Source organism: Meleagris gallopavo, chromosome 5 (genome assembly GCF_000146605.3).
Source record: "Meleagris gallopavo isolate NT-WF06-2002-E0010 breed Aviagen turkey brand Nicholas breeding stock chromosome 5, Turkey_5.1, whole genome shotgun sequence".
Taxonomy (NCBI): Eukaryota; Metazoa; Chordata; class Aves; order Galliformes; family Phasianidae; genus Meleagris; species Meleagris gallopavo.
This window is the reverse complement of record NC_015015.2, coordinates 14114885-14140828: the sequence shown is the minus strand read 5'-3', so window position 1 is coordinate 14140828 and position 25944 is coordinate 14114885. Positions and strand designations below refer to the sequence as shown.

At 37.2% G+C, this 25944-nt stretch overlaps 1 protein-coding gene across 1 annotated transcript in view; it reads left to right on the top strand.

Moving 5' to 3' along the window:
* The window catches only part of MUC5AC (mucin 5AC, oligomeric mucus/gel-forming), a 217213-nt gene that overhangs the window by 3697 nt on the left and 187572 nt on the right, over positions 1-25944 (top strand). Inside the window, exons 3-32 of the mRNA XM_010711134.3 lie at positions 867-981; positions 1666-1756; positions 2163-2272; positions 2513-2729; positions 3182-3307; positions 3811-3928; positions 4252-4390; positions 5062-5172; positions 6238-6307; positions 7981-8115; positions 8644-8808; positions 9420-9514; positions 10125-10251; positions 10891-11146; positions 11991-12043; positions 12345-12454; positions 12860-13011; positions 13452-13590; positions 14148-14258; positions 14587-14766; positions 15741-15980; positions 17092-17248; positions 18147-18275; positions 20004-20151; positions 21049-21092; positions 21534-21731; positions 22083-22109; positions 22460-22954; positions 23717-23908; positions 24971-25576. Of these exons, the coding sequence (XP_010709436.2) occupies positions 867-981; positions 1666-1756; positions 2163-2272; positions 2513-2729; positions 3182-3307; positions 3811-3928; positions 4252-4390; positions 5062-5172; positions 6238-6307; positions 7981-8115; positions 8644-8808; positions 9420-9514; positions 10125-10251; positions 10891-11146; positions 11991-12043; positions 12345-12454; positions 12860-13011; positions 13452-13590; positions 14148-14258; positions 14587-14766; positions 15741-15980; positions 17092-17248; positions 18147-18275; positions 20004-20151; positions 21049-21092; positions 21534-21731; positions 22083-22109; positions 22460-22954; positions 23717-23908; positions 24971-25576 (4856 nt within the window). The remainder of the gene's footprint in view (positions 1-866; positions 982-1665; positions 1757-2162; positions 2273-2512; positions 2730-3181; positions 3308-3810; positions 3929-4251; positions 4391-5061; positions 5173-6237; positions 6308-7980; positions 8116-8643; positions 8809-9419; positions 9515-10124; positions 10252-10890; positions 11147-11990; positions 12044-12344; positions 12455-12859; positions 13012-13451; positions 13591-14147; positions 14259-14586; positions 14767-15740; positions 15981-17091; positions 17249-18146; positions 18276-20003; positions 20152-21048; positions 21093-21533; positions 21732-22082; positions 22110-22459; positions 22955-23716; positions 23909-24970; positions 25577-25944) is intronic.

Here is a 25944-nt window from a genome sequence, read left to right as displayed (position 1 = left end):
TGTTACTGCCTTACTGTCACTGTTAATAAGCTTGGTCCTGCCAACTGAAAACAACTGGGCTAACTACTGAAACAAACTACTGAATTCCTCTTAACCTGCATCCTTCTGTTCACATTTTTCTACCACTTTTGTTAGCCTGTGCTTTTTGAATTCTCTCTTGAAGAGGAAGATCTTTTTAAAGGAACATTCATTCTCTCTGGAATGATTACCAGAGTTTTTAATGTAGAAAACTTTGATTTAGGCTGTTATTCCTTTGGTAAGGAGTCTTGGCTGGTCCAGTATTAAATGGGGAGGTTGGTAGCCCTGCATGTGGCAGGGGGGTTGGAGATTCATGATCCTTGAGGTCCCTTCCAACCCTGGCCATTCTGTGATTCTGTGATAGGATTAATGAGCATTTGAATATCCTCTATTAATGCCAAAATGATGATGGATTTTGCTTTAATTAAGTTAAAGAGATCTGACTTTTTTTTTTTTCTTAAAAGAGTCTGTGCTCTGAAGGAGCCTTTTACCTCTAATGCTGTTTTATGATTTAAGACAGTAAGTTATCTTGTCGAAGATCAGAGAAAGAGGATTGTGTGTTTCACTAAAACAATACATCCTGTGCAGATAGGGTCAGAATGGAATAATTTAGTTGGAAGGGACCCACAGACATAGTTTAGTCTAACAGCCTGACTACTTCAGGGGTAATCAAAAGTTAAAGTATATTATTAAGGGTGTTGTCCTCATGCCTCTTGAACAGTGACTGGCATAAGACCTATAATTGAGATAGAGACTGATTTCTCCATTCATTAGGGTGTTTGGCATATAATAGATGTTCATGTTACTCTTTATATTTCTGTACTAATGCAGTCTGATTTTCTTGCTAGTGTCAAGACACCTTACTACAGCTCTGGTTTGCTCATTGAGAGCAATGATGTTTATACCAAGGTTTATGCCAAACTAGGTCTAATCCTCATATGGAATCAGGAAGATGCACTGATGGTATGTAAAATCCATTTATTTTTAATTAGCATTTCCTGGGTTTCACAGACCACTGTAGGCTGAATAGAAGTATAATTTCATGGACTGAACCGAGCTAGACTGTTAGACTTACTCATCCAGCTGGTACTTACAGTATATAATTTTGAAAAGGTAAAATTCCTGTCTCTGGAATGTGACAGAGTTAGTAATATGGTGTGCAGATTATCTTACAACTCAAAAGAAAGGGAGAAGCAGATTTCTGAAAAATAGCTAATGCTTTTGCTGTAACACCTTCACAATCTGATCTTTTCTTCGTGTGTTTTTTAGAAGACTGCCATCATCTGCTTGCCTAATTTTCAGCGTGGCTTAAATTTTATCCCAGCAGTTAAGAAAAAAGGGGAAAAAAAAGTACTGAAATTTACAGAATGTTTTACTTTTCATCTTTATCAGCATGGTGTTTATAGTCATTATTAAAATAAAGAACATTTTGGCCCATCTATTTTTATTTTTTTTAATTTTTTGCATCCGATTATTTGTTTCTTAACTGTTACAAACGAATTTGCAGTGAAGAAACAACAGCTTCTGGGAGTGTTTTGAATTTGCAGTCTGTTCTGTCATTTAACAACTTCCCTTTCAATTAAACATATTTTGGAAGGTCTTCATGCTCCAGAACAAAATTCTCTTTTTTTTCTTTCCATTATCTAGGTGGAGCTGGACAGCAAATTTGGTAACCAGACATGTGGTCTTTGTGGGGATTACAATGGAGTTCCAATCTACAATGAGTTTATTAGTGGAGGTGAGTCATATATGTCATGTATGTATATACTGTATGCTTTGTGACAAATACCACAAAATATAGGCTCATAAGCATTGTGTATAGGAGCATCACAAGAGGGCACATTTTACCTCAGATATTGCTGTGTTTGTCCCAGAGTGAACCAGTGCTGCTTTCTCGATCTAAGATTCTGTCATTCCAGGTGCATCATCTTCTCATCTCTGCTGGCCTTCTTTTCTTGTTATGATGTTTAAATAGTTAAGTACACTTAAAATAGACATAGTTCAGAACAGAGATGCGCATCTGACAGACAGAGATTGTATCATAGTAACTGCTTTCCTTCATTGGTAGAATCTCAGGAATCAGATGGTCCTTATTGCTGATGTTTTGTTCTTAGTAAGACCTCCTGTTAATTTTTTTCTCACAGTTGCAAGCTACAATTCAATTACGTATGGGAATTTACAGAAGATCAGCAAACCCAATGATGAATGTGAAGATCCTGATGAAACTCAAGCTCTCCCAAGCTGTAATGAGCATGTGAGTATGCCTAACTTCAAGTGAACTTCACTTTCCTGGTCACATTGACACATCCTTGCCCTGCGAGATGTTAGTTTGTGAAGAGATGGGAAGACTTTATCCATTCCAGGGCAAATGGTTTATTCTTCATTTCTTGTATAAATCTCTTCAGGAGATCACAATTTTAATTACCAGAAAAGGAAGCGTGTAGAAGCTCAGGTGCCTACAAGTCTCTTAAATACTTTTACCCTTCCTTCCCAGCGTGATGAATGTGAGAAGTTGCTGACCTCCTCTGCATTTGCTGATTGTCACTCACGCCTTAATCTGGAAATGTACATCCAAGCCTGCATGCAGGACAAATGTTCATGTAAAGGAAATGAGGACTCCTTCTGCCTCTGCAGCACCATCTCTGAGTATTCTCGCCAGTGTTCACATGCAGGTGGCCGGCCGGGTGAATGGAGGACAGAGAACTTTTGCTGTAAGCAGCTATATACATTTTACAAAGAAATATTTCCTGGGTGTAGCACTGTGAAACAATTAAATAAATTATTCGTTTACCAAGTTACAGGCATATGCCATGAATTACATACCAGTAGTGCAATACACAACGTACTGTGTTCTTTCTGTTTTCTTCTGTTACCTTTGTTATTAAGAAATCTTTTTCAGCTAGTAGAAATTATGTTCCTATTAAAAAGCTTGAGATCTGATGCTGTAGGTAAGACAATTCATAAACAAAAGGAAAAACAACAACAACAAACAAACAAACAGGGAAAACAATTCAGGAACAGTAAAATATTAAGAATATTTTGCAAAATTGAGCCTGGCTTGGGGCACCACTTGTGTGAAGTGAGTGGGTCATGTAACCTGTGCTTTCTGATGAATGATGGACTTAACATTCAAATAATGTGATATCTTCTTCATTTTTTTCAGACAAGACATGTCCTGGCAACATGGTCTATAGAGAAAGCAGCTCACCCTGCATGGATACTTGCTCACACTTGGAAGTCAGCAGCCTTTGTGAGGAACATTACATGGATGGCTGTTTCTGCCCTGAAGGCAAGTGTATTTCTAGTTCTTGTATGTATATATGTCTGCATTGTTTTTACTTGTCTTTAAATGAAAAAGAAAACAACAAAACAAGAACAAAACCAGGAGCACTAGCAAAGGTGGTCATAATTAAAATATTAGATGAAGTCAAATTTTATCTAAAAAAATTACTACTGCTACTAATTATTTTGAGTGAAATTCTAAGACTTATTGTCAATCTTAGAAAAAAAAATACAGTGGTAGCCTTCATAGTATGCCATGAAAATTTTTGAAATTTTTAGTATATGGTTTTTCATTTGTGTATAATTAGGCAAATGAGTCGACTTAGAATGTCAAAGCTGGCTTAAAGTATTTTCCATGTGTCTTATGTTAAGATGCTTTTCTTCTGTTTTGGTAACCTCAGCCTCTGTTTTCTGTGTCAGACTGAGCGTGTCCCCAGTCTTAGTGTTTCTCTTCTGTGGAAACTGATGATTTCAGAAGCAGCTGTAATAGTTTGCTATTTTGCTTTACAGGAACTGTGTATGATGATATCACTGAAAATGGCTGTGTACCTGTTAGCCAGTGCTACTGCAGACTCCATGGAAAGGGGTATTCACCTGGAGAAACCATTAGCAATGAGTGTGAGGAATGGTAAGGATCATCACAGTCATTCACCTTTCTTCATCTGTATATGGGTCTGTCCTTTTCGATCTTTCACTTAGTTGTAGATGACTTCCTGTAAACATTCTGAACTTATGTTTAATTTTACATGTCTATATAGGCTTTCTGAAAGATTTTCTTATATCTATGCCATGTGATGAGAGAGATCTTTAGGAAGTGGTAAAATTTTTAATTTTTAATACTTAAAACACCTGGGTATAGCTTGCTATTTGCTGGCTGTACAGATGCTTTCTGTGCTCTCAGTTCCTATAACATATACATGTATTTCTGGATTATTTATTGTTTGTTTATAGCACCTGTGATTCAGGCAGATGGACATGCAAAGATCTACCCTGTCCAGGCACATGTTCGGTGGAAGGAGGTTCCCATATTACGACCTTTGATGGGAAGAAATACACCTTCCATGGAGACTGTTACTATGTGTTGGCCAAGGTACTGTGTACTCTAGAGCTTTTCTCTTACACATTAAATGCGTCTGTGCACTCATATGTACTAGGTGTGAATCATTGCTTTATTCCACTTTCATGGAATGAGGGAAGCAGAAATGTTAAAAGCCTCACTGGAAAATTCAGGATGGGCTGTTATTGCCCCATGGGAGGACTTGGGCACTTACTGCGATGGATGTCTTACTTAGTCACTTAGCAGTCTACATATACTGTCATTTCACAGTGGACTCTTTCATATATATCAAGAAGCATGTTGACTGCGTGGAAGGATAGGCAGCAAAAATTCTGTAATTCTCAGGATTAGAAAGTCTCAGTCAGGTCTGTTATAGCTATTTCTGTGTCTTTGTGTCAAAGTAAGCTAGGGAGAAGAGTTTGACAGCTATTTCATTCATTTGTCCCTAAAATATCTGATGTGTGTTTTCCAAAGATTTTGTTGAGGTAGAAATTGTACCATTCCTTTTCTTTTTTTCTTTTTTTTTTTTTTGGAGAGAGAGAGAGTGTTCATCTTATGAAACTAGTGCTAAAACTGAGGTTTTAATAGCTAAGTTCTATAGCAATTGCTGTTGTAACCTGTGACTTCAGTCTTAATTTTGGAAATTGTCTTGCATGAGAGATTTTTGATTGGACTAATGGACATTTATTTCCCTGTGATTGTAGAGTGCTGTGAATAATACTCATGCCCTCCTGGCAGAGCTGGCTCCTTGTGGCTCCACAGATGGACAGACCTGTTTGAAGACTGTTGTGCTGTTAGTAGATGACAAAAAAAATGTAAGTGTTGTTTGAATTCTGCTGAGTGTTTTGAAAATTAGCATACATCCCAAACTGTTCCAGAATCATCCGAAGAGGGTGGATAACAGAGCTCAGAAAGGTTGATAAAAAAACTAAAGCTTCTACCTCAAGAATTCAGAATAGGCCTCAGCTGAGCAAATGCTGAAATTCAAATAAGCTAACATTTTTCCCTTTCTCTGCTCTCTGCCATGTCTCACCATTTTCCAGGCTGGTGAGAAAAAAGAGTGCCATCCTTCCACCCCTTGTGGTATTTTACTTTTCTTCAGATTGATTTCGTAGATCTGAGTCTTTTTCAGAAGACATCCAAACGTTGCATGTTTGTACAATGCAACCTTCTTGAATATTTGTATTTAATTCACTAATAATATAAATGAAAGTGATGGGAAATCTTTAGTGCTGTTCTGCATTTCTGATTCATATTTATGTAAAGTCGTCTTATTTACTTAAGTATTATGTTTGGTTATAGGAATACCTATACTACATTTATACATAATTTTACATATGTAAACATGATTTTTCTCCCATGTTTTGGCTCTTCTATGCCCTTGCCAGCAAAATTAAAAAAATCAAACCAAATCAGAAAAGCATTTTTTTGTTCCTGTGTGTACAAACTAGCATTTTATGAGGGAGCTTAACAAGCTGCTTTCTTACTACAACAGAATCATACTAAACCATTATATTTACCATTACCATTGCTTTTATAGGAAACCAGAACTATCTATATATCCTGAAGTCCCAATATTTTCTTCTACTTGTATAACCAAAGTGTTTAATAAATGACAATTCATTTTATTACTTACTATATATTGTTGTAGACGGATGTATTCAAACACTAAATAAGAAGACTAAGCCTTACTTCTGTCATACATGCTGACTGCCACATCCAGTTTTAAAAAACTTCCTTTCCCAGATTTTAAGTTTTAGCCACAGTCTAAATGTGCAAAATGTTTTCTCTTCACTCTCCGCTCTTAAAAAGTTATTTTTCTATCAGTTTTTTTCCTCTCAATATCTGGAACCTCATCAGTCCTGTTTCCTTCCGTACAGGTGGTGGTTTTCAGATCAGATGGCAGTGTGTCACTGAATGAGATGACAGTGAATGTACCTCATGTGTCAGGTAAGGACCACAGCCTTATATTTTGTCACGAAGCTGATACTCCAGAGGAGGTTGTATTTTTTCAGAGCCAAAAGTTGGAGACAGGCATATGGAATTTGTTCAGATGTTGAAACAATAATTAAGTGTATTTTGAATGATTTTGAGGTAAACGTGGCCTGATAGCTTCCACTGACAATTCCACAGACAGATTGATGTATGCATGTGATGACTGGAAAAAAATCCCTTCACTTGTTTTGATTCAGCTTGAATATATTTTGGCATGTAACTTGGGAAAGAGAAATTTTCATGGCTTAAACTTAAATTGAGTAAGTCAGTTTCCCTAAAAAGAGGGATATTTAGAATTTTCTGAGTATGTGATGTGGGCATATTCTGGCTCTCAGTGTTATTACGGCTCAAGCTCCCACTTCCTCTTCACATCTTTTTTGTCCATGGGCAGAAAGCCTGGCAGAAGGTAAGTGCTATATTGACCTAAGCAGGGAAGATAGATGTACTATGTGGAACCCTCTTATCTTCCCTTCTAGCTTGGGATGCCTGTATCTTTTTATATAATCAGTAGACACAGGCACTTTCAGAATATGACTCATATGGCCTGTACAGTCAATGAATATACAGATGGTATAGCGTACAATCAATGAACATACAGATGGTATGGTATATCCAGGAGCTTGGCTGATGTAATTGTTATATTGGAGTAAGAAAAGAAAGACGCTCACTCTATCCTGGGCTCACAAAATAAACTCCAGTGGAGCAGATCTCCAGAGAGATCCTTCCCTACTGGCAGTCAGCTCTTAAATGGGTCTAGGAGAGGTGCAGCCAGACTCCACCCTTTCCTGCAGCATAGATGAATTGCCTTCACCTGTGCTCCCATGACTGACTCATTGCTTGCCTCAGGTGATTAATCAGAGGTTCAGGCCGTGATTCAGCAGCCCCATACATGGCCTAATTCACACGCCTAAGTTCTGGTGGGATGTAATTATCAAACAGCAACTGTGAGGTCCTGCAGCAATTTCTGAAAGCAGTGTAGAGCTTTTACATTCTATCACTCCTTTCTAGATACGCTCATGCTGCACATTGACACAGTGTGTATTCATGGAAGGGCAGTCATGAGTGCTTGTGTAAAAGCAATTACAACATCTTAGCTGCAAGTTCAGAGAAATTAAACTGTTCTAGGTAATAAAACAGACCATCTAATAAGTAGGGCATATAATAATAGATTTGCTATAGGAAATTATCAATAATTAGGAAACCCAATTTCTCTACTGTACTGATTTTAAATGTCAGTTCTAGCTATTGTTCTATTATGACTGGTTTATGCTATGCTATTCATATAAAATATAAGAAAATCCACAGTGTCCTGTAGTTTTTGATTACCTTATAACCAACTGAGGCACATTTGCATTTGATATAACATCTGCTCGTTCCCTTTCTCAGAGATGTTTATTCTGAGTGACAGTCTGTCATTGCAACTTGTTCTGAGGCAGTGATATTAATTTATAGACCATCATCCTTTTTCCATATGAAAGCAATCCTTCATTTAGCAATATAAAAAAGGCAGTGTGTAATCTAAATCATTTGATTTTTTTTGTAATCTTTAGGCTAAGAAGTTAATAAAAATTGTTTCTTTCAGCAATCTATGTGCGTGTTCACAACACAGTTCTTATTTTGTTTTTCAGCTAGCTTCTCAGTTTTTAAGCCATCTTCTTACTACCTCATTGTACATACTTCTTTTGGGCTTCAACTGCAGATTCAGTTGTCTCCAGTCATGCAGCTGTTTGTGACAATGGATCAGTCAGTCCAGGACCTTCAAGGCAAGTGTCCACTGAAATAGGAAGCAAAGCCATGCATTTCCCCAGCTGTCGAGTCATATATTCTATACATGGGTGGTAATTCATAGACTTACATAATGGTTTGAGTTTGAAAGGACCTTGAAGTTCATCTAGTTTCACCCTCTTTCAATGGCAGGAACACCTTCCCCTAGATAACATTGTCCGCAACCCCAGCTAGCGTGGCCTTGACCACTTCTAGGCATGGGAAACTCAGAACTTTTCTGAGCGACCTACTTCGGTGCCTCGCCACTCTTATGGTGAAGAATTGCTTCCTAATATCAGATTATGGGGATGATCTCCTGAGGCAAAGATACCATCATGAAGGCTATTCATCTTCAAGATTTTAGGTTTCAAACAGGTCTCCTAAACCTTCAGTACTTACAGTAAGCATCAGTGTTGAGGATGAAGAATCAGTTATATTAGCTTCTATCTCCAGCATTTATAATGACCTGTCTCTTTCCCTTGCTGAATGAGAATGAGTAATAGGGAAAATGTTTACTTTTTCAATAGGTCTCTGTGGAAATTTTAATGGAATGGAAGGTGATGACTTTAAAACAACCAGTGGGTTGGTAGAAGCTACAGGATCTGCCTTTGCTAACACATGGAAAGCTCAGTCCACCTGTGCAGACCAAGTAGAAAAGCTAGAAGATCCCTGCAGTCTCAGCATTGAAAGTGGTGAGCATACTAATAAGACAAATGAGCTGCTGTATATTACTGCAACTGGCATAGAAGAGTTGCACTATGGCATTGATGTACTTTAGAGGACTGTCAAACTAATAATTAAATTATTGAAGTATGTATGCATACCAGCACTGATTTCACATCAAATTGAAGTGAAACTTTAAGTTGTGATTCAAATGGAATCCAGAGTTAGAAGATAGGAAAGCAAGGTCATTATTATTTTTTCTTTTTACCTGGAAAGGCAGGTTGTACATCTGTACATTTGTAGTATTATTTCTTCTTATGTTTAACTTGGCAATGGTGGTCCACAAATGAAAAGAGCTGTCACAGATCTACTTGTAGCAGTCAGATACAATTTTTGATTTTATGATTGTATCAAATGCTAGATATCTGAATCATAGAGTGGAAGTACATGCACAGTGACTGCATGTAGTTTCTCCACTCCCCGGAGTTCACAGCTCTCTCATCTGTATTGTTACATTGCAATTATTTGATGTAACAATATATTGATGTAGCAATATAACTAGACATGGCACAAGGAAGATGAGTGAATGTAATTAATATAATTATGTAATACATTATTTTTTTTTTCCTTTTTTTTGCAGCAAATTATGCTGAGCATTGGTGTTCTTTGCTGAAAAACTCAGAGGGCCCATTTGCAAGATGTCACTCAGTCATTGATCCTGCAGAATACTATAAGGTATTGAAGTACTCTTCTTAGTACTGCTTTGTTTCAGATGGGTGATGGAGACATTTATCATTGCTCAAATATTTGAGGCATTACTGAATAGTGTGACCATAAAACCTGGCAAAGTTTTTGCAGCTTTTAGTCAAGCAGGATAGTGTACGTGGAAAGAAGATTCAACAGATATAGATATACACAGAAGTGTAAGTGATGTTTACCTGAGCAAAAAAGAAGAGATTCCTGTCTTTGCAATGTTCTTTGTACCCAATCTGAGATCAAGTTTTTTGAAAATCTTCATAGATCTGATTGACAGTTTGCCATTATAATTTTTAATTTTTGTGGATCTCTGCCTTTCTAAGTTCTAACTGAGAAAGAGTGATATCAAAATCCTTTATGGAAAGTGGTGTTAGGAGGAGGCTATTTCATAAAGATTCAAGAGGCCTGGCTTTTTAATCTGAATGAAATGAAGCAACGCTTTCAGTCTCTGGTCTTTATCCATTCCTTCCATAGTTCTCTGATCACAGGAATCAATAAAAACAACAGTGGAGAAAGAGCACAGGATATTTTATAGCAACCAAGTTGGAACAGCCAGTTATTCTTTTTAACCCTTTTATTCCTTTTTCAGAGATGTAAATATGACACCTGTCTCTGCAAGGACAGTGAGGAGTGCTTGTGTGCTGCCCTGTCCTCTTATTCAAGAGCTTGTGCTTTCAAAGGGATCGTACTGGGTGGCTGGAGACAAAGTGTCTGCTGTAAGTAATGAAACTGTGATCCCTATGAAATTAATTAGCCACCAGAAATGAACAGGATTTCTCTGCATTTGGTTCTTTGTGATCTTGATGTTAAGGGATCTGGAGTATCTTAGAAATATCCACTGGAATTAAAATAGGCAGTGCTTGCAATGTTTACTAATTCATGGTATGTTCCTTAGCTTTTATTTGTTTGTGATACATATTTTTTAGTAAACTTAGCAGTATTTTTCACTTTCACCTTCTTTCCCTACTTTAAATAATGCTATTTCGATCTTTGATTAAATGACTCCATCCACAGGAATGGATTGTAGCTTTTAAATTTTTTTTGCATATCATTGTCTTTGCTTTTCAATAGTATTGGTGGGAATAGGAGCTTGTCTTAGTGTGCTCTGTTTCTGGTTGTCAATATGTGAAGTAAATGAGTATGAAATTAGCAACTGTTGGTAGCGATTAAAAAGAAATCTTCAAGTGATAAACTAAATCAGAGTAGTACCACTTATGACTTATGGTAATTTGTACTTCAGTAAAATCAGAAGGAGTACTTTTACCATTACATGCTGCACAGACAAAGAAGGCAAAATAGAAACATCAAGGTTTCCTTGCACTTCTTTTATATGAGTTTGCTTTTTTCCCCTCCAGCTGATGAAGTGTCTGCTTGCCCAGGAAATCAAGTCTTCCTCTACAATCTTACAATGTGCCAGCAAACCTGTCGTTCCATTGCTGATGGTGAAAAGTACTGCTTGCAAGACTTTGCTCCTGTGGATGGCTGTGGCTGCCCAGATAATACATACTTGGATAATCAGGATACGTGTGTGCCCATCTCCAAATGCCCATGCTATTACAAGGGGTCGTATCTGGAACCTGGGGATTACGTTACAAAGGATGGAGAGCGTTGGTATGTATTATTGCATCTTCCTGTTTGTTGGGATAAAACCCCTTTTAAAATTGCTTTTTTAAGTGTAAGCCATTTGGCTATTAATTATGCTTTAACGAACACTTGTAACATGATTCACACTATCTTCATGTCGAGCAAAATATCTTCCTGTTGCAATGTAGTTTATTAATGATTGAGAAGTACAGCTTTGTTTTGAGTTTTTATTACTGGCTTTCACAAGTAAATGTGAACCTGAAGTGGTACTGTCAATAGATCTTTCTTGAGCAAAAGGAAAAAGGAAGATGAAAGGTTAGCTTTTGTTTTATTATTTGCCTTTCTGTCAGAGACCAATTACTTGTCTTCCACTGGAGGAAGGTCCCCTTAATAGGTATTTACTGTATCATTTGAGAGCAGCTTTCACGAGCCTAGAATTTTGAATCTTGATGAATCCTCTGACAACTGTTTACTGAATGAATCATAAGTGCAAAATGTGAAATACTTCCTTCTCTCCCAAAGAGGGTAAGAAAAGATATGAGCCAACAGATATGCAGTGTATGAATTGAACAGGCATGAAAATTTATTGCATTATCCAAATTAAAGCTTTGGTTTAAATTATTATCTGTTTACTGAGTCATGATTCATCTTCGTGATTAATAGAATAGCATTCATTCCTTAAAACACCACCTTTATGCATTATGATTAAAATCTCTCCACACCTTTTCTACTAGTGAGAATTCATGAGTGCACTTCAGTAGAGTTCACCTTGAAATACCATCAGTTTTGCAGGATGTCTAATCCTTAGGCAAATTGACAACACTGAGCTTACATGGTTTTGAATTTCTGTCTTACTTCACTTCTTTCCTAGTGTTTGCCGAAATGCGAAGGTCCAGTGTACTTCAGTGACAATGAGAATGAAAAGTAAGTGACATTCTGTAAAATACAGAGAAAAAAAACAACTAAAACAAATAACCCAAGCTCCTCAAACCCCAGATTGCACTTTCCTCTTGAATTCTCCATTTATTTGTTTTGCTTGTTCATTCTTTTCTCTTTCTGTGAAACAGTTGTGCATTTTCACTTTGTTCTGTCTTCACGAGGATAGACATTTCTTCTTTTTTCCATAAGGATAGATATTACTTACGATTTGTGTCTTGGTGACTACCACCCTTCACATTTGTTTTGGCTTCTCTTGATTCACCTAAATCAACAATGCACCTTTCAGGTATAACAGAATGTCCTTCAAACAAAACCTACTTTGATTGCAACGCATCCCCAGACTGGACTTCACGGACACCCGTGCAACTTCGCTGTGGTACTTCTCAAACTGATCTTGTATGTATTCAGTTATTCTCCATGCCACATTTTCTTTATTCAACACAGCATTTCAGAAAAAGCAATTGTAACTAGCAATTCTCATTTTCCTTTCTTTTCATCTTTTTTTTTCCCCTAATGATTTCAATCTGCTATCAGTATCACTGCAATTCCACTCTTCTTTACCTTCCTTTTTGTTTTTATTATGCTTACATGGGAGTTCAGTAGAGATGTACCACCAACTAAAACATGATTCAAATTTACAAACAAAAAATACCTTAAGAGCCTAGAAAGAATAACCTTATGAAGCAATTTGTCATGGGACTATTTGGTTATAAATGTTTTCTGTACCAAAATGAAGTGAAGAATTGAAAGAAAAATTTAGTGCTTATTCCTAAAGTACCAATTTTTCTTTATATTCCTTAGTATCAAAGTGAATGTGTCTCAGGCTGCGTGTGTCCTGAAGGTCTGTTTGATGATGGTAGAGGGGGCTGTGTTGTGGAAGAGGACTGCCCATGTATTCATAACAGCGACTGGTATAACCACGGACAGAGCATAACAGTGGACTGCAACACCTGGTATGCTGGTTTTCTATATTCTTTTCTAGAACATATTCCACATAGTAAATTAATAGTCATGCAGTGGTTATGGTGGCTGCAAGTATGAAGTCTTTATTTTCAGGCATATTTTTTTCTGCTTGAGGAAATACAGATTGTATGGAAAATATTAGGGTAACTAGCAACTTCAGCTTTCAGTAGGCATCTCTTATTAGGAAAGCATATTCAGTTTTTAGACATAATCACTAACCAATCTAAAATATGTCAGAGCCAGAGCTAAAGGTCGTGTTATAAACTTAAAATAGGCTAAACTATTGCTTTTGATACGTAAGACACTAAGTAAAACCAAAATGGATTGTGTTGTGCACATTATCATGAATCAGGTATCAGGTATGTTCTACAGTTTTCTAAGCAATATGCTGTTGGTGAGATCTGAAAGGTCAACTCTCACTCTCTTCTAGCACCTGCCAGAAAGGTATCTGGAGCTGCACTGAAAATGTGTGCTATGGGACTTGCATGATATATGGAAGTGGCCATTATATCACCTTTGATGGAAAATTCTATGACTTTGATGGAAGTTGTGAATATGTGGCTACTCAGGTAGTGCTCATCAGAACTGAAATGGAATCTTAGAGTGCTTTTCAATTGCCTTCAGGATCTATTTTCCTTTCTGATTTTGTTATTCTTTATTGACTGTTATCACTGTTCCTGAGATGATTGCAGATTATGCCAAGATAAATTCTGTATATTTAGCATAGTTGAGTTGTGACTCTTTTCTTCTTTTACAGTATTCATAAATTGCATGTAAAAGGACTAGTTTATAGTGAGAGTTAACAGTTTATCATCATAATCTGAAATAAGTAAAAAGTCTGAGTTTACAAAACAAAAATTGTTTAAAAAACAAAAAAGATACGTTCCTCATTTGATTTGTTGTACTGCTTGTTTCCCAGATTTTGTTATACATGAGACTTTGCATACTAAATACATGCAGAGATGTATGTATATCTGTTCGTGCATCTGTAAAAACATATGTATTTAGGTAGTAAAAATTTATACACTGTGGATATTCCTGTGTTTGTAATTATTATTATTAAATTGAAATAGAGTTGAAATATTCTACTCAATTTTTTTATGCTCATTTGTTCATTTATCCACAGGATTATTGTGGTGACAAAAATTCTGGTGGCTCATTCAGTATCATCACAGAGAATGTCCCTTGTGGAACTACAGGAGTCACCTGCTCAAAGGCCATTAAAATGTTTATAGGGGTGAGTAATGAGTATTCAGTGAGTATATATTCAAGTATTTCATAGAAAATAGTGCTCCAAATATATACAAAGATACAAAGGCAGCTATAATAAGTAAAGCTTAAAGACCCTGTCAAAATAATGTGTAAAGCTGTAGCTTCTCAGTTACTGAAGTCTGTTCAAGTCGTCTCAAACAAAGTGCTGCACTGCTTTCTGTCATTCTGGAAAAAATCACCCAACAGACTCTGAGCCCTTAGTTTCAGTCTGAGCTGTACCCTTATGAGAATTTAATTATTTTTTTCATCATAGAAGTTAGTGTTATTCTTTTTCTCATCTTTTTACCATTTAGAAAACTGAACTAAAGTTGGAGAACAAGGATTATAAAGAAATTCAGCGAGATGTTGGTGATGATGTGTATTACCAGAACAAGACAGTAGGTCTCTACCTTGTTATTGAAGCTAGCAATGGTGTGATGCTTATCTGGGATAAGAAGACCACTGTTTTCATCAAACTGACTCCTGACTATAAAGTAAGTTAGAATCTCTCTGTCTTTTTCTGAGACAGAAGTGTGTGTGAGAAAAAGAAACATAGATAGTCTTCTTTACTGACTGTGAATTTAATCCTACATCTCTGCACCTTGATGATTAGCTGATGTTCCTAACACATCTTGATGGAGTTGTACTAGAGTTTCTTACGTGAGAGAAGATGAATAGCATATGATTGCTTTAAAGCTGAGTGTCTAAGACCTTCTGAGGTTGTGAATAACAACAGCCAAGCACTCAGAGTAATTCATGGGGTTCTGAATTGGCTGTGTATGCACTCAGAAACCTGTATAGAATCTGAGCCCCGAGTTAAAAACAGACTTCCTGTGCAATGTCTGGAGATGGGTCAGATTTCTGAAAATCAGCATGCTGAATTATGGAGTACTATGTTCATTGTGCTAAATGAGGAGGTGCAGAGTTTCATAACAGGATCAGGCTCTTCCTTCAGAAAATTGGTGTGCCTTTATTAGCACTACCGAAAATTTACTACTGCAGATAGGTTGCTAAATTCTTTCTTTCAAGAAAAGTCAGTGCCTCCTTTTTTGTTTTTGTGGATAAAGAAGTGATGCAAGTTACATAATGAAATTATCTCAGGTTTCTGTTAATAATATTTATGTTATAATTGAGAATAATGGAAAATAAAGGAAAATAAAATCATTCTTCTCCGCTGAAAGAAGCTTAGTCACTCTTCAGTCTTATAAGTGGAATGAAGGGACAGAAATACAGTAGGTACAATTGGTTTTAAAGAAGGGCAGCTGAGTAGTTTGCTGGGTACACAGTCAAATGAAAGTTTAATTTCTATATAAATTATTTACAAGTAAAGATGAAAATGTATCATTTACAGGGAGAGTCTGTTGTACTTTTTAATGTGAATGTTGTTTTCCAACTTTATATGATAGAGTCTGTTTCTCACTTCCATGTTATATTTAATAGCCATGGGTATTGTGATTTCCTTTTGCAGGGGAAAGTGTGTGGTCTGTGTGGCAACTTTGATGGTAAGTCCAACAATGACTTTACAAGCAGGAGTGGGCTACAAGAGACAAGTGCTTTGGAGTTTGGGAATTCCTGGAAGCAGTCATCTGTGTGCCCTGATGTCACAGAAGAGATTAAACCCTGTGATCTGAAACCACATCGCAAGCCCTGGGCAGAGAAAGAATGCAGCCTTATCCTGAGTGAAATCTTTAAAATTTGTCATTCCAAGGTTTGTAGATGGCAGTAAGTGAAGGGATAGCACAGTGCCTTTCTGTTACTGCAGGAATATGAATGAAGAAATAGTTAAGCAGACATATCTTCAGCTAAGTCTTCAGTATAGCTAGAAGTGTCAGCACATTTCAGCTAGCCTTTATCAGAGTAGTTTGAGTATCTGTTACAACTTCATCAGCAGAGGTGCCAGCCTCAGCTCTAAGACCTCATATTTATCACCACTTTTTTGCTGCTACTGCAGTGCAGGTTAGCTTCGTAAATCTAGCTTGAATAGGTATCTGCTGCAGTTGTACCATTTCTTGTAGAGAAAATGTCACAGCTATAAGTTCTGAGAGGTCCTGCAGTCATCAGACCCATCTTCTGGCAGAACCACATACAGTACTGAAAATGTGACTGCTGAAGAGACTACTGCTCCTGTTAATATTCAAACTTCAGAAGTGATTTACATGGAAATCACTGACTGTGCAGTTCAAACAAGCTTAACTTAGTACTATGCTATAAATTGTCATAGCATTGTCTCTATTTCTTGTCTCTCTTCTAGGTATACCAGTATTAACAATTTGTTTTTATTTCATGTGTTTCATGGTGGAAAAGTCACAAAGAAATAAGATTTTCACTGACTTAATATGTGTTTCTGTATTGATTTCTTCAGGACCTAAAATCCAATCCAAATTTCTCCTTTTCTGATCCCAAGCAAAAATGTTGCAATGTTTTCCTAATGTGTGACTGGATGAACTCCAAAAACTGGCAAGCACAAAATTATTTGCTTTGTGTTTGCTATGAAATGCAGCATTTCTGAGACAAGTGTCTAGCAGAGCTTGCTGGAAGACTAAGTCTTGACTTGCATTCATCCAACTGATATTGAGAGCAGTATGGAACTTTGCTAGAAGATATGGGCATTTAAAAAAGATTTTTTTTTAATCTTAACAATTTATGAAGGTGTTATATAACTTCATACTAAATACATGAAGCAATTTCTAGCCTATACTGTTCAGTAGTTCTTAGAAACGTTCTCATTCCTGTCCAGCTCAGTTCCTATTATCTCAAGAAATGTCTCGGGCTTATTTTAGTTTGGAGATGAACTGTGGCATCATTTCTTTTTCCAATAGGTGAACCCATCTCCTTTCTATGATGCTTGTGTTCATGATGCCTGCTCTTGTGACAGCGGTGGAGATTGTGATTGCTTCTGTTCTGCTGTTGCTGCATATGCACAAGAATGTACCAAAGCTCAGGCCTGTGTTTTCTGGAGAAGTCCTGATATATGCCGTGAGTAACAGCTAAACACAACTGTATCTTTCTGTCTGCTGTCAGGGACCCTATTAAATAAATCATGAATACTGCAGGGCTGTGCTTGCCCTTGTGACTTATTTTCACAGCATTTTAGGGAACAGACAGAATTAGTAAATTTTTTATAGCAGTTATATTTTATTTTTGAAGGGTGGTGATTTTAGAAGTTTTAAGGTCCTTTTGCTTTGCTTGATAATTGGTGAACTGCAGCTCCTGTTGTCTTTCTTCCGTTTGCACAAATGATTCAGAATTGGCTTTTTTTTTTAAAGTATATGGAAGTATTCTTGTGTAGGTGAACCTAATCAGTATTGACTGTATTAAGAAATGTCCATTAATAGTGTATATACCAGAAATCATAAAATAATGTAAGACAATATTTAAATTGTATTTTTTGTCTCCTCCAAAAAAGTGTTCAAAACCAAATTCTGAGATTCTTAATGCCAGAAATGGCAATTCAATTGTAAAAAAATTATTCTGGTTCAAAATTAAGGCTAGTTTAAGTTTTCAAGTGTAAGAAATTGGTGATACAGAAAATTTCCTTCCTCTATCCATAGTCAACTAAGCTAAATTATTTTAATGTTGTATCCATAATATCTCATATGCTTGTTCCTGACCTGCTGGAGGTTACTCAGTCCATGTCATACAGCAAGGTAGAGCTACTTTGAATATATATACTGCAAGAGATTTTATGAATTTGCTAGTAGATAGGGGAAAAAAGCTTAAGTGTAATAGAAGGAAGTCTATCTACAAGTCCTGTACCTCAAGATTATTTTGCAAGCTTGACTTGTGGTTTAATTTAGCTTTTACACTCAAACATCTGGGCTGAGCTTCATTGTAACAACTGTATTTTTAATCAGCTTTCCTTTTTTCTTATCAGCAATATTTTGTGACTACTATAACCCTCGTAATGAGTGTGAATGGCACTATGAACCTTGTGGCAGCAATGTCATGACCTGCAGAATGATTTATAATGTCAGCACCAACTTCTCAGTTCCATACCTGGAAGGTAATAAATTCCTTGCTGTTGCAGTCTTCTATTTCATAAAACTTTGTCAAAATGTCTTTATCAACTGTGGATTAGCCATTTAACTAGACAAGATATACTTTATTCTGTTTTATTGAATTTGTGTCTCCAGTCATAAATAAATTTTCATATAATTTAATCTATTACTTATTAACCCCAGTGGGTGATAGCTACATTGCTAACAACCCTAAAATTAAGTCTCTGATTAGATAATATCCTGAAACATAGGATTATTACACCACTACACCATTTTTAACCATATCTAAGAGCTTTTCAAGATATGGAAAGCTTTTTACATGATAAAGAAATAAATTACTGGTGGTTGTTTTTTTTTTAAATCTTAACATTATTTGTATGCTTGATAACTGGAAAAGAATTTTGTGTTATGGGAACTACAGCAGTCCAAGAATATGACTGAGATTACAAGTATCTTCTATTTTACTAAATGATAAACTTGGATAAATCAGGCATATTTTTGTCCTTCCCAGAAGTTTGGCTTTGTGATTTTAATCCTTGAACTGATGGTAAGTTTTAATAAGAAGCAGGAACAAAAGTGTATTTGCATGAGCAATGCAGTGAAGACTGACAGATAATTTACAACTTGCAGATGGAATTTATTTCACTGGTTGAAGGGATGGAAAAATGCAGATAATTTTTATGTCTGTGGTAGAGATGCATAGTCTACTGATGACACATAAATAAGTTCTAGTGTTCCAACAAATATTGTGAAAACTTCATTATTGAATGTTCGTTATTGAATGCATATCCGTCTTTTTCACAAAGGGATTGTTGATATGGTGATCACATTTTAATATCTGTAGAAAAATTGGTATGTTTGTGTTCTGATTTAACCTGACAGGCAGCTCAACTATACAGTTGTTCATTCACTGCACTCTGGAAGAGAGAACCGAGGAAAAAAAGTGGAACTTGTTGATTGAGATAAAAACCTTTTACTAAGACAAAACGGGAAGAGAAATAATAGTGATGATAACGTGTGTATGTGTGTGTGTATTTACAAAATGAGTGATGCACAGTGCAGTTTTTCACTACCCACTGACCCATACCCAGCCAGTCCCTGAGCAGTGGCAGCCCTGCCCTGGCCAAATCCCCTCATTTGTATGATGTATTCAGATGAGTTCGTATGGTATGGAATATCCCTTTGGCCAGTCCAGGTCATATGCCCTGGACCTCTTCCCTCCCAGCTTCTTGTGCATCTCTGCCACTTCACTGGCAGGACAGTAGATGAGGCTTCAACAGCCTTGGCTCTGTTCAGCACTGCTGAGCAACAATTAAAACAGCAGTTTATTATCAACATTTTTTTTCTCCTAAAGGCAAAACTAGCATCATATTATACACTGTGAAGTAAATCTACTCTGTCCCAGCTGAAACCAGGACAGTTTTTTTTGTGTGTGTTAAAATTACTAGTTTCCCATAGATCATAAAGGTTGCTGCAGTATTTTGAACTAAGGAAAAATATTTATTGGTTTTCATGAGTAAATTCTTATTTAGTTCTCTCAGTATTATCAATGAGGGTTGCTTAAGCCTTTTGAAGAGGCTAAGTGTCCAAGGATTGGTTTTGATTCGGAATTTTTGATCTCTTTAACTATTCCTGATTCAGTGAGAATCATTTACTTTCAGAGGATATCCTGTTATTTAGTTAACTCATCATACTTTTCTTCACTTGTATTCTGTGCTACTTGCCATCAACAGGTTGCTACCCCAGATGCCCTCATGAAAAGCCCATTTATAATGAAGAGACAAAAGAATGTGTGGCTGCAGATGAATGCTGGTGTTACCACAACGGTAATCCTGTTATCATTGGTGGAGAAATACCAACAGAAGAGAACTGTACAAAATGGTATGTAAAAATGCAAGTATTTCAGGAAATAATTTGTGTACACTGAGCCCTTCATTTACTTTATTGAGTCTCAAGCATGTTTTTTAGTAAGTAGAGATGAAACTTATATATTCTATACAATCTATACAAATATATTTTATAGCATATAATATATTCTATATTATATATACAAATCAGAGGAACAATGACATATATTCTAGATGAGACAATCTCAAGAACTTCCACTTCCACTACATACAAGTTCAAAATTTTTCATCTATAGTTTTACAGATCCATAATAATCCATATTTCAAAATGGTTGTGTCTTTCTGATAGGTTTGTTAGTAGAATCATTAAATATACTCTTGAAAGTGTCATAAATGATACAATGGCAGAAAGCCTAATTGTGTCTCTGGAACAGTCTTTAGATTCTCGTGGCTTTTTGGAAAGAGGGGGGCTTCTCTGCCCTGTATTCTCGTTTAAGACAAAGATTTCAAAGTCACAGTGGTCTGAAATAATCTGTATTATCCCTGAAGGAGGTAACTGACTCCTAATTGTTCATTCCCAGAACCTTACTAATGGTGGAATTGACATTTATGAATCCACATCGTGATCAGAGACAAAAATAAATAAATCAATCAAACACAACTACTCATAAGAGCAGCTGTTACTACTGCGGTATTGCAACTTGCAATACAAAACAACTCATGATAGGTTAAGATGTTGCACTTAAGGAATATAAATGATGACTTAGTTTGAATGAAGTAATGATAGGCAATATTAGAAGATGTTACAATCAGAAACATACCCAGCAGTATAAATGAAGATCAAGTGACAAAATTTTACATTTCTGTGCTCTTGGCTCTGCTGGCCATTAAACATCTATAACATTTTAACTTTTGAAATTTTTGCTCTTAGTATCTGTCGCCCCTCAGGATCCATTGAGTGTACACCAATTCCAGGTAAATAATGTTTTTAGTTTTTTTTAATTAAGAAAGTGGAGAAGGGTGGATTGTGGAGGAACCTGGAACCACTATATCTATCTCTACAAAGGCTTTCTGGAAAAGAAATTTTGACAGCAATTTTGTTGAACAAAACTTCTAGTACTAGCTAGTACTTCTTGTTCAATCTTTTAATCACACACTGTATTTCTTCTTCCTATGTCTCATATCCAAACTTGTGGATTTCACTACAGAGTTTACAAGATAAATTAATGTGATGCTAGATTTAAGCTCCAAGTATAGCACTCAAAGGAGCATGCATGATACAATATTTGTATCTTTGGCAAATCCTCAAGTCCTTTTTTTTTTTCCTTTGTCTTCTACTTCTGTTTTGCTTTTTTTGTCTTCTCCAAATAGTCGTGGTAGAGAGAGAACATGCATGCTGAACTCTTTCTTTTGCAGGTTGTCCTTGTGTTATCAATGGAACAAGTTATGATGTAGGAGAAACTGTTGCAACAGTAAAGGATGGCGACATATGCACAATATATGTTTGTGCAGAAAATGGATCTGTAATTCTTGGAGGTTCTTATCCTTGTCCATTAACTACCTCACCTTCAACCATTACAACCTCTCCTGGTACAAATACTATTACTACCATAGGTAAGTTTTCAAGAGAGATGCACATTTAAAAATACTTAAGGAAAATACTTTAAAGATTGAATGTACAAGTGTGCAGACTTATCACAGTTGACAAAGATTGAGTGATACTTGCAAATAATTTTGTTGCATTTCACTGAGGAAGATTTTAATGCCTTGAGTTTATTTACCCCTCATGGAAGAAATTGTGACTATAAATGTATGGGATTCTATCTTTTGAGTATTCTGTGGAGATAATAGAAATTGTCTCAGCAGGCACAGCAAAAATTGTAATTAGGATGTTTAAAACTAATTTTACATGTTTTTCTGAAACTTGCAGATGATGGAGTTAATTTTTTTTCTTTTCTATTTCAGTTACCACAAGTCCTCCAGTATCTACAAGTAAGTTTTAAATATAAAAACTAGTTGACCGTAAGATGTCAAATGATGAGTAAATTAAAGGTGGCCACTACTGAAAAACATTTTCAAAATAAACCAAAAAAATACTTTAAAAACCTGAAATTGCAAAAATTTGAGATGTATAAAGAGGCTTCAGATTGGTGATTCTATTTTGATACAAAGCTTCTTGTTGAAGAAACCAGTCATATTTAACCAATTTTAGAATTCTTTTCTCTTGCAAAAATGGCAAATTGAAATGCATTATTTTAGTCATTAATGCAGCTGAATACAAAATTAACCTTCTCAGAATGTTTTCTGTGAGCTCTGACACTGAACCTATGTTTTTCTTGCAGCTCCATGCCTTGGATTAATCTGTGATTGGTCTGAATGGTTTGATGTTAGTAACCCTGAAGAAGATGGTGGTGACTATGAAACCTATGAAGAAATAAGAAAAGAACATGGAAACAAAATATGTGCAGCTCCTGAAAATATTGAATGCAGGGCTAAAGACAGTCCTGATAAAACCTTAGAGGAACTTGGCCAAAAAGTGGAATGTAATGTTACATATGGACTCATCTGTAAAAATGAGGAGCAAGATGCAAGTATCTGGCATCTTTGCTATAATTATGAAATCAGGGTAAACTGTTGTGAGTGGCATGAATTTCCTTGTGAGACTGCAAGTACACCGAGTTCAATACCAACTGCATCTTCAGTCACCACTGGAACAACTGTGCCCACTACTACAATCCGGCAGTCAACGACAATTACCACCATACCAACACCCACTGCAACTACCACAAGCCAACCCACACCTTCAGTAACCACACCAATAACTTCAGCCTCCACAGGTATTTAGCAGACCAATTTTCTCTTTCCTTACCTTGCCATAAGATAAATAATGAACTGTCAGCTACTTAAAGCAGATATTGAGCAAGCACTTTGCTGATTTTGAGCTCTGTCCCTTTCCTGGAGAGAACATTCTCACAAAGATATGTGTGAAATTAGAGTAGGCCTTGATTTGGTATATCACCATTTTAGGTATTGTCTGTGGCTGTAGATCTAGAAAGAAAGGATTCCCTTGCAGCCTTTGTGAAATGGTTTCACCCTTCAAAAAGCCACTTGCTGTGGACCTCTCCCTCAGGCTGCCATTGCACTATGGAGAGGTGACATAAGCTTTAGATAAAAATGTATTCCTGTGCATATTTCATTCCTTGACCACAGCTTCTCCTCCCAGTTCTTACTCTCCGAGACAGCAAGGTGTTATGAGTGATAAGGCTGAGACGGGAAGAACCATAAGGCTTTTTTTCTCCATCTTATCCACTGGTGGGGGATTTTTCATTTAGAGAATCCCAGCAAGGCAATGCAACAAACCTCTTCAGTAGAAAAGGGGGTGTCTTAACCATGTCTGTTCAGATTTGGCCCTAGTCTGCTTTCTGAAACTGGGAATGAAAGGTAAATAATACAGGTCTTTGCTGCAGAAAAACTGGGCTGATCCAGCTGTAAATTTGTGGCAGTTAACTCCTGTTGTGTCACACTCATACATATGCTTGCATCTTTACCTGTTTCTGTCAGTGTTGTTCATAATTATTCCTCTTGTTGATGTTTCCCAGTGTCAACAACTGCTCCCACACCAACTCCATCAGAGTCTCCAACCAGTACTGCCACCACGACACCCTTCAGCAGCAGCACCCAGGGAACTACTCCGACTGTTCCTGGCATATCCTCAACCACTCCGACAGTTACAAGCACACTCTCACCACCAATAGTAACTCAAACCCACTCTCCTCCACCTTCACTACCAGGTAATTAATTGCTCTGTATTGTCATATCTTGCCTTGGTATGGGAGAAATTGTCTATTGGCACCTTAATGTATGTCTTCACTGCAGTACTCTGAAGAAAACAGTTTATGCAGATTAAAAAAAAAAAGAATAAAGAAGTCTCCAGAACTATAAGGTACTGAGCTCTCCATTTAGCAGAGAGAGTGCACAACATGTTTCTGGATGTCAGTTCCTATTCCTTGATCATCCTGAGTGTAAGGATATTTTTTTCATGGTACTTCTGCCTACCTTACGCCAATACAGTGCTGATGGAAAGTCTTACTTTTGCTGCTTTTTGGGCTTTGTCCTTCAGCTGGAGAGAAAGAACGTACATAGGAAAACATATGGTGTGACATGGCTTGTTTTTTGTGGCAATGTCGTTTCGTTTCAGGTGCTGTTAGGTCATGACTTTATTCTGTTCCTTCTCTTGTGATTGATTTACAATTCATCTGCAGTTCTGGCTCTCCGAAGGCTGATTTTCCGTAGCAGGGTCTGGGGAAAGATTTCAGCCAATGGCACCAGTGAGACTCTGGGCAGCAAGGTTCTGCCAGAGTTGCTCTCCAGCTTTCCCCATGCTGCTAGAAAGCAGCCCATGATTTTGGCTGCAGTGTGCATCAAGTGCCTACTTGCTTTGTTATTGTGATTCTTTCCTGAATTTGGATTTGCCCAAGTGAAATTTGTGAGAGTCCTTACTTGATTCTACTCAACTTCATATGGGAATTTCAACTTCATAGGGAAGTTTTTTTTGCGCACAGTAAGCCCCAAACAGAACTTGCTATGTTTATGGGGAGGGGAGAAACACATAGCTCAACAGTGCCTGATGTTGTCCTGGTGTGTTCCATAAAGCAAAGAAAGGGAGACCTGACCACACTAATGAGCTTTATTGTGGCCAGGGTTGGCTGACTAGTGTAGGTGAGTAGCAGAGTTCAGGGTGCACCCTTGCGTGCAGTGGACACCCAGTGAACCACCAGTAACGGTGCTGGAATTAACACTGGCTGTCTCTGTCTCTAATGTTCCTGAATGTTACTCTTGTTAATGTCTCTCAGTGACAAATTGTGAATGCATCTGGACAGACTGGATTGATTTGAGTCAACCAAATAGATCTGATGTGAACAGTGGAGACTATGAAACCATTGACAAAATAAACAACTCCTCCTTGGTATGCGTGAAAGCTGAGAATATTTCATGCAGAGCGAAGGATTACCCTAACATTTCCCTTGAAGAGTTAGGACAGAAGGTTGAATGCAATGTAAACACAGGGCTTATCTGTAACAATAAGGATCAAGAAAACAACAGCAACATCTCATACTGCCATAACTATGAGGTCAGCATCTGCTGCACACCAAATAAACCAGAATGTCTACCAACACCGGAATTTACCACGGCAATCAGCACAACACTGTCACACTCAACCACTACAACCATAGTTTTCACTTCAACTGTGTCAAGCACAACTGCCCCACCAACAACAACCGGGTCTGCCCCCACTACCACCTCTGGCACAACGCTCTCCAGCAGCACCACCAGCAGCACCGTGAGCACCACGCCTGTTACTGTCACGACCTCATCCGGCCCGACTTCAGTCAGCACATCCACACCCACGCCAACACCCACTACCACCTCCCTAACAACTCTACCCACGACAATGGAAGGTAATATATCGTCATTGCTTTATTTTTTTTCTTGTAGGCTTTCCCAGCTGCAGTTTTGCTTAATTAACGTATACCCCACGCTAGTTCTCATGCTTTCTATTTTACTGTGAGAAGAATTTGTTTGATTTGGAGAGAAAGACCTGCAGATGTAGATGAATGGCATGGTAAGAAGAAATGCCGTAGAATGGTTTTCAAGTCATGGGAGGGGTGTCAAGTAGAGTTCGCTTACTTGTTCTAGGGCCACATAGCTTGGAAGCAAAGTAGTTGTGGTGGGAACAGATTTCCTGCATTGGGAATGGTGATGTCTCCCCAAGTGCCTCTGCGAAATAGATTTGAGGCCCTGGAACCCGAGGGAGAGGTGTGTGCAG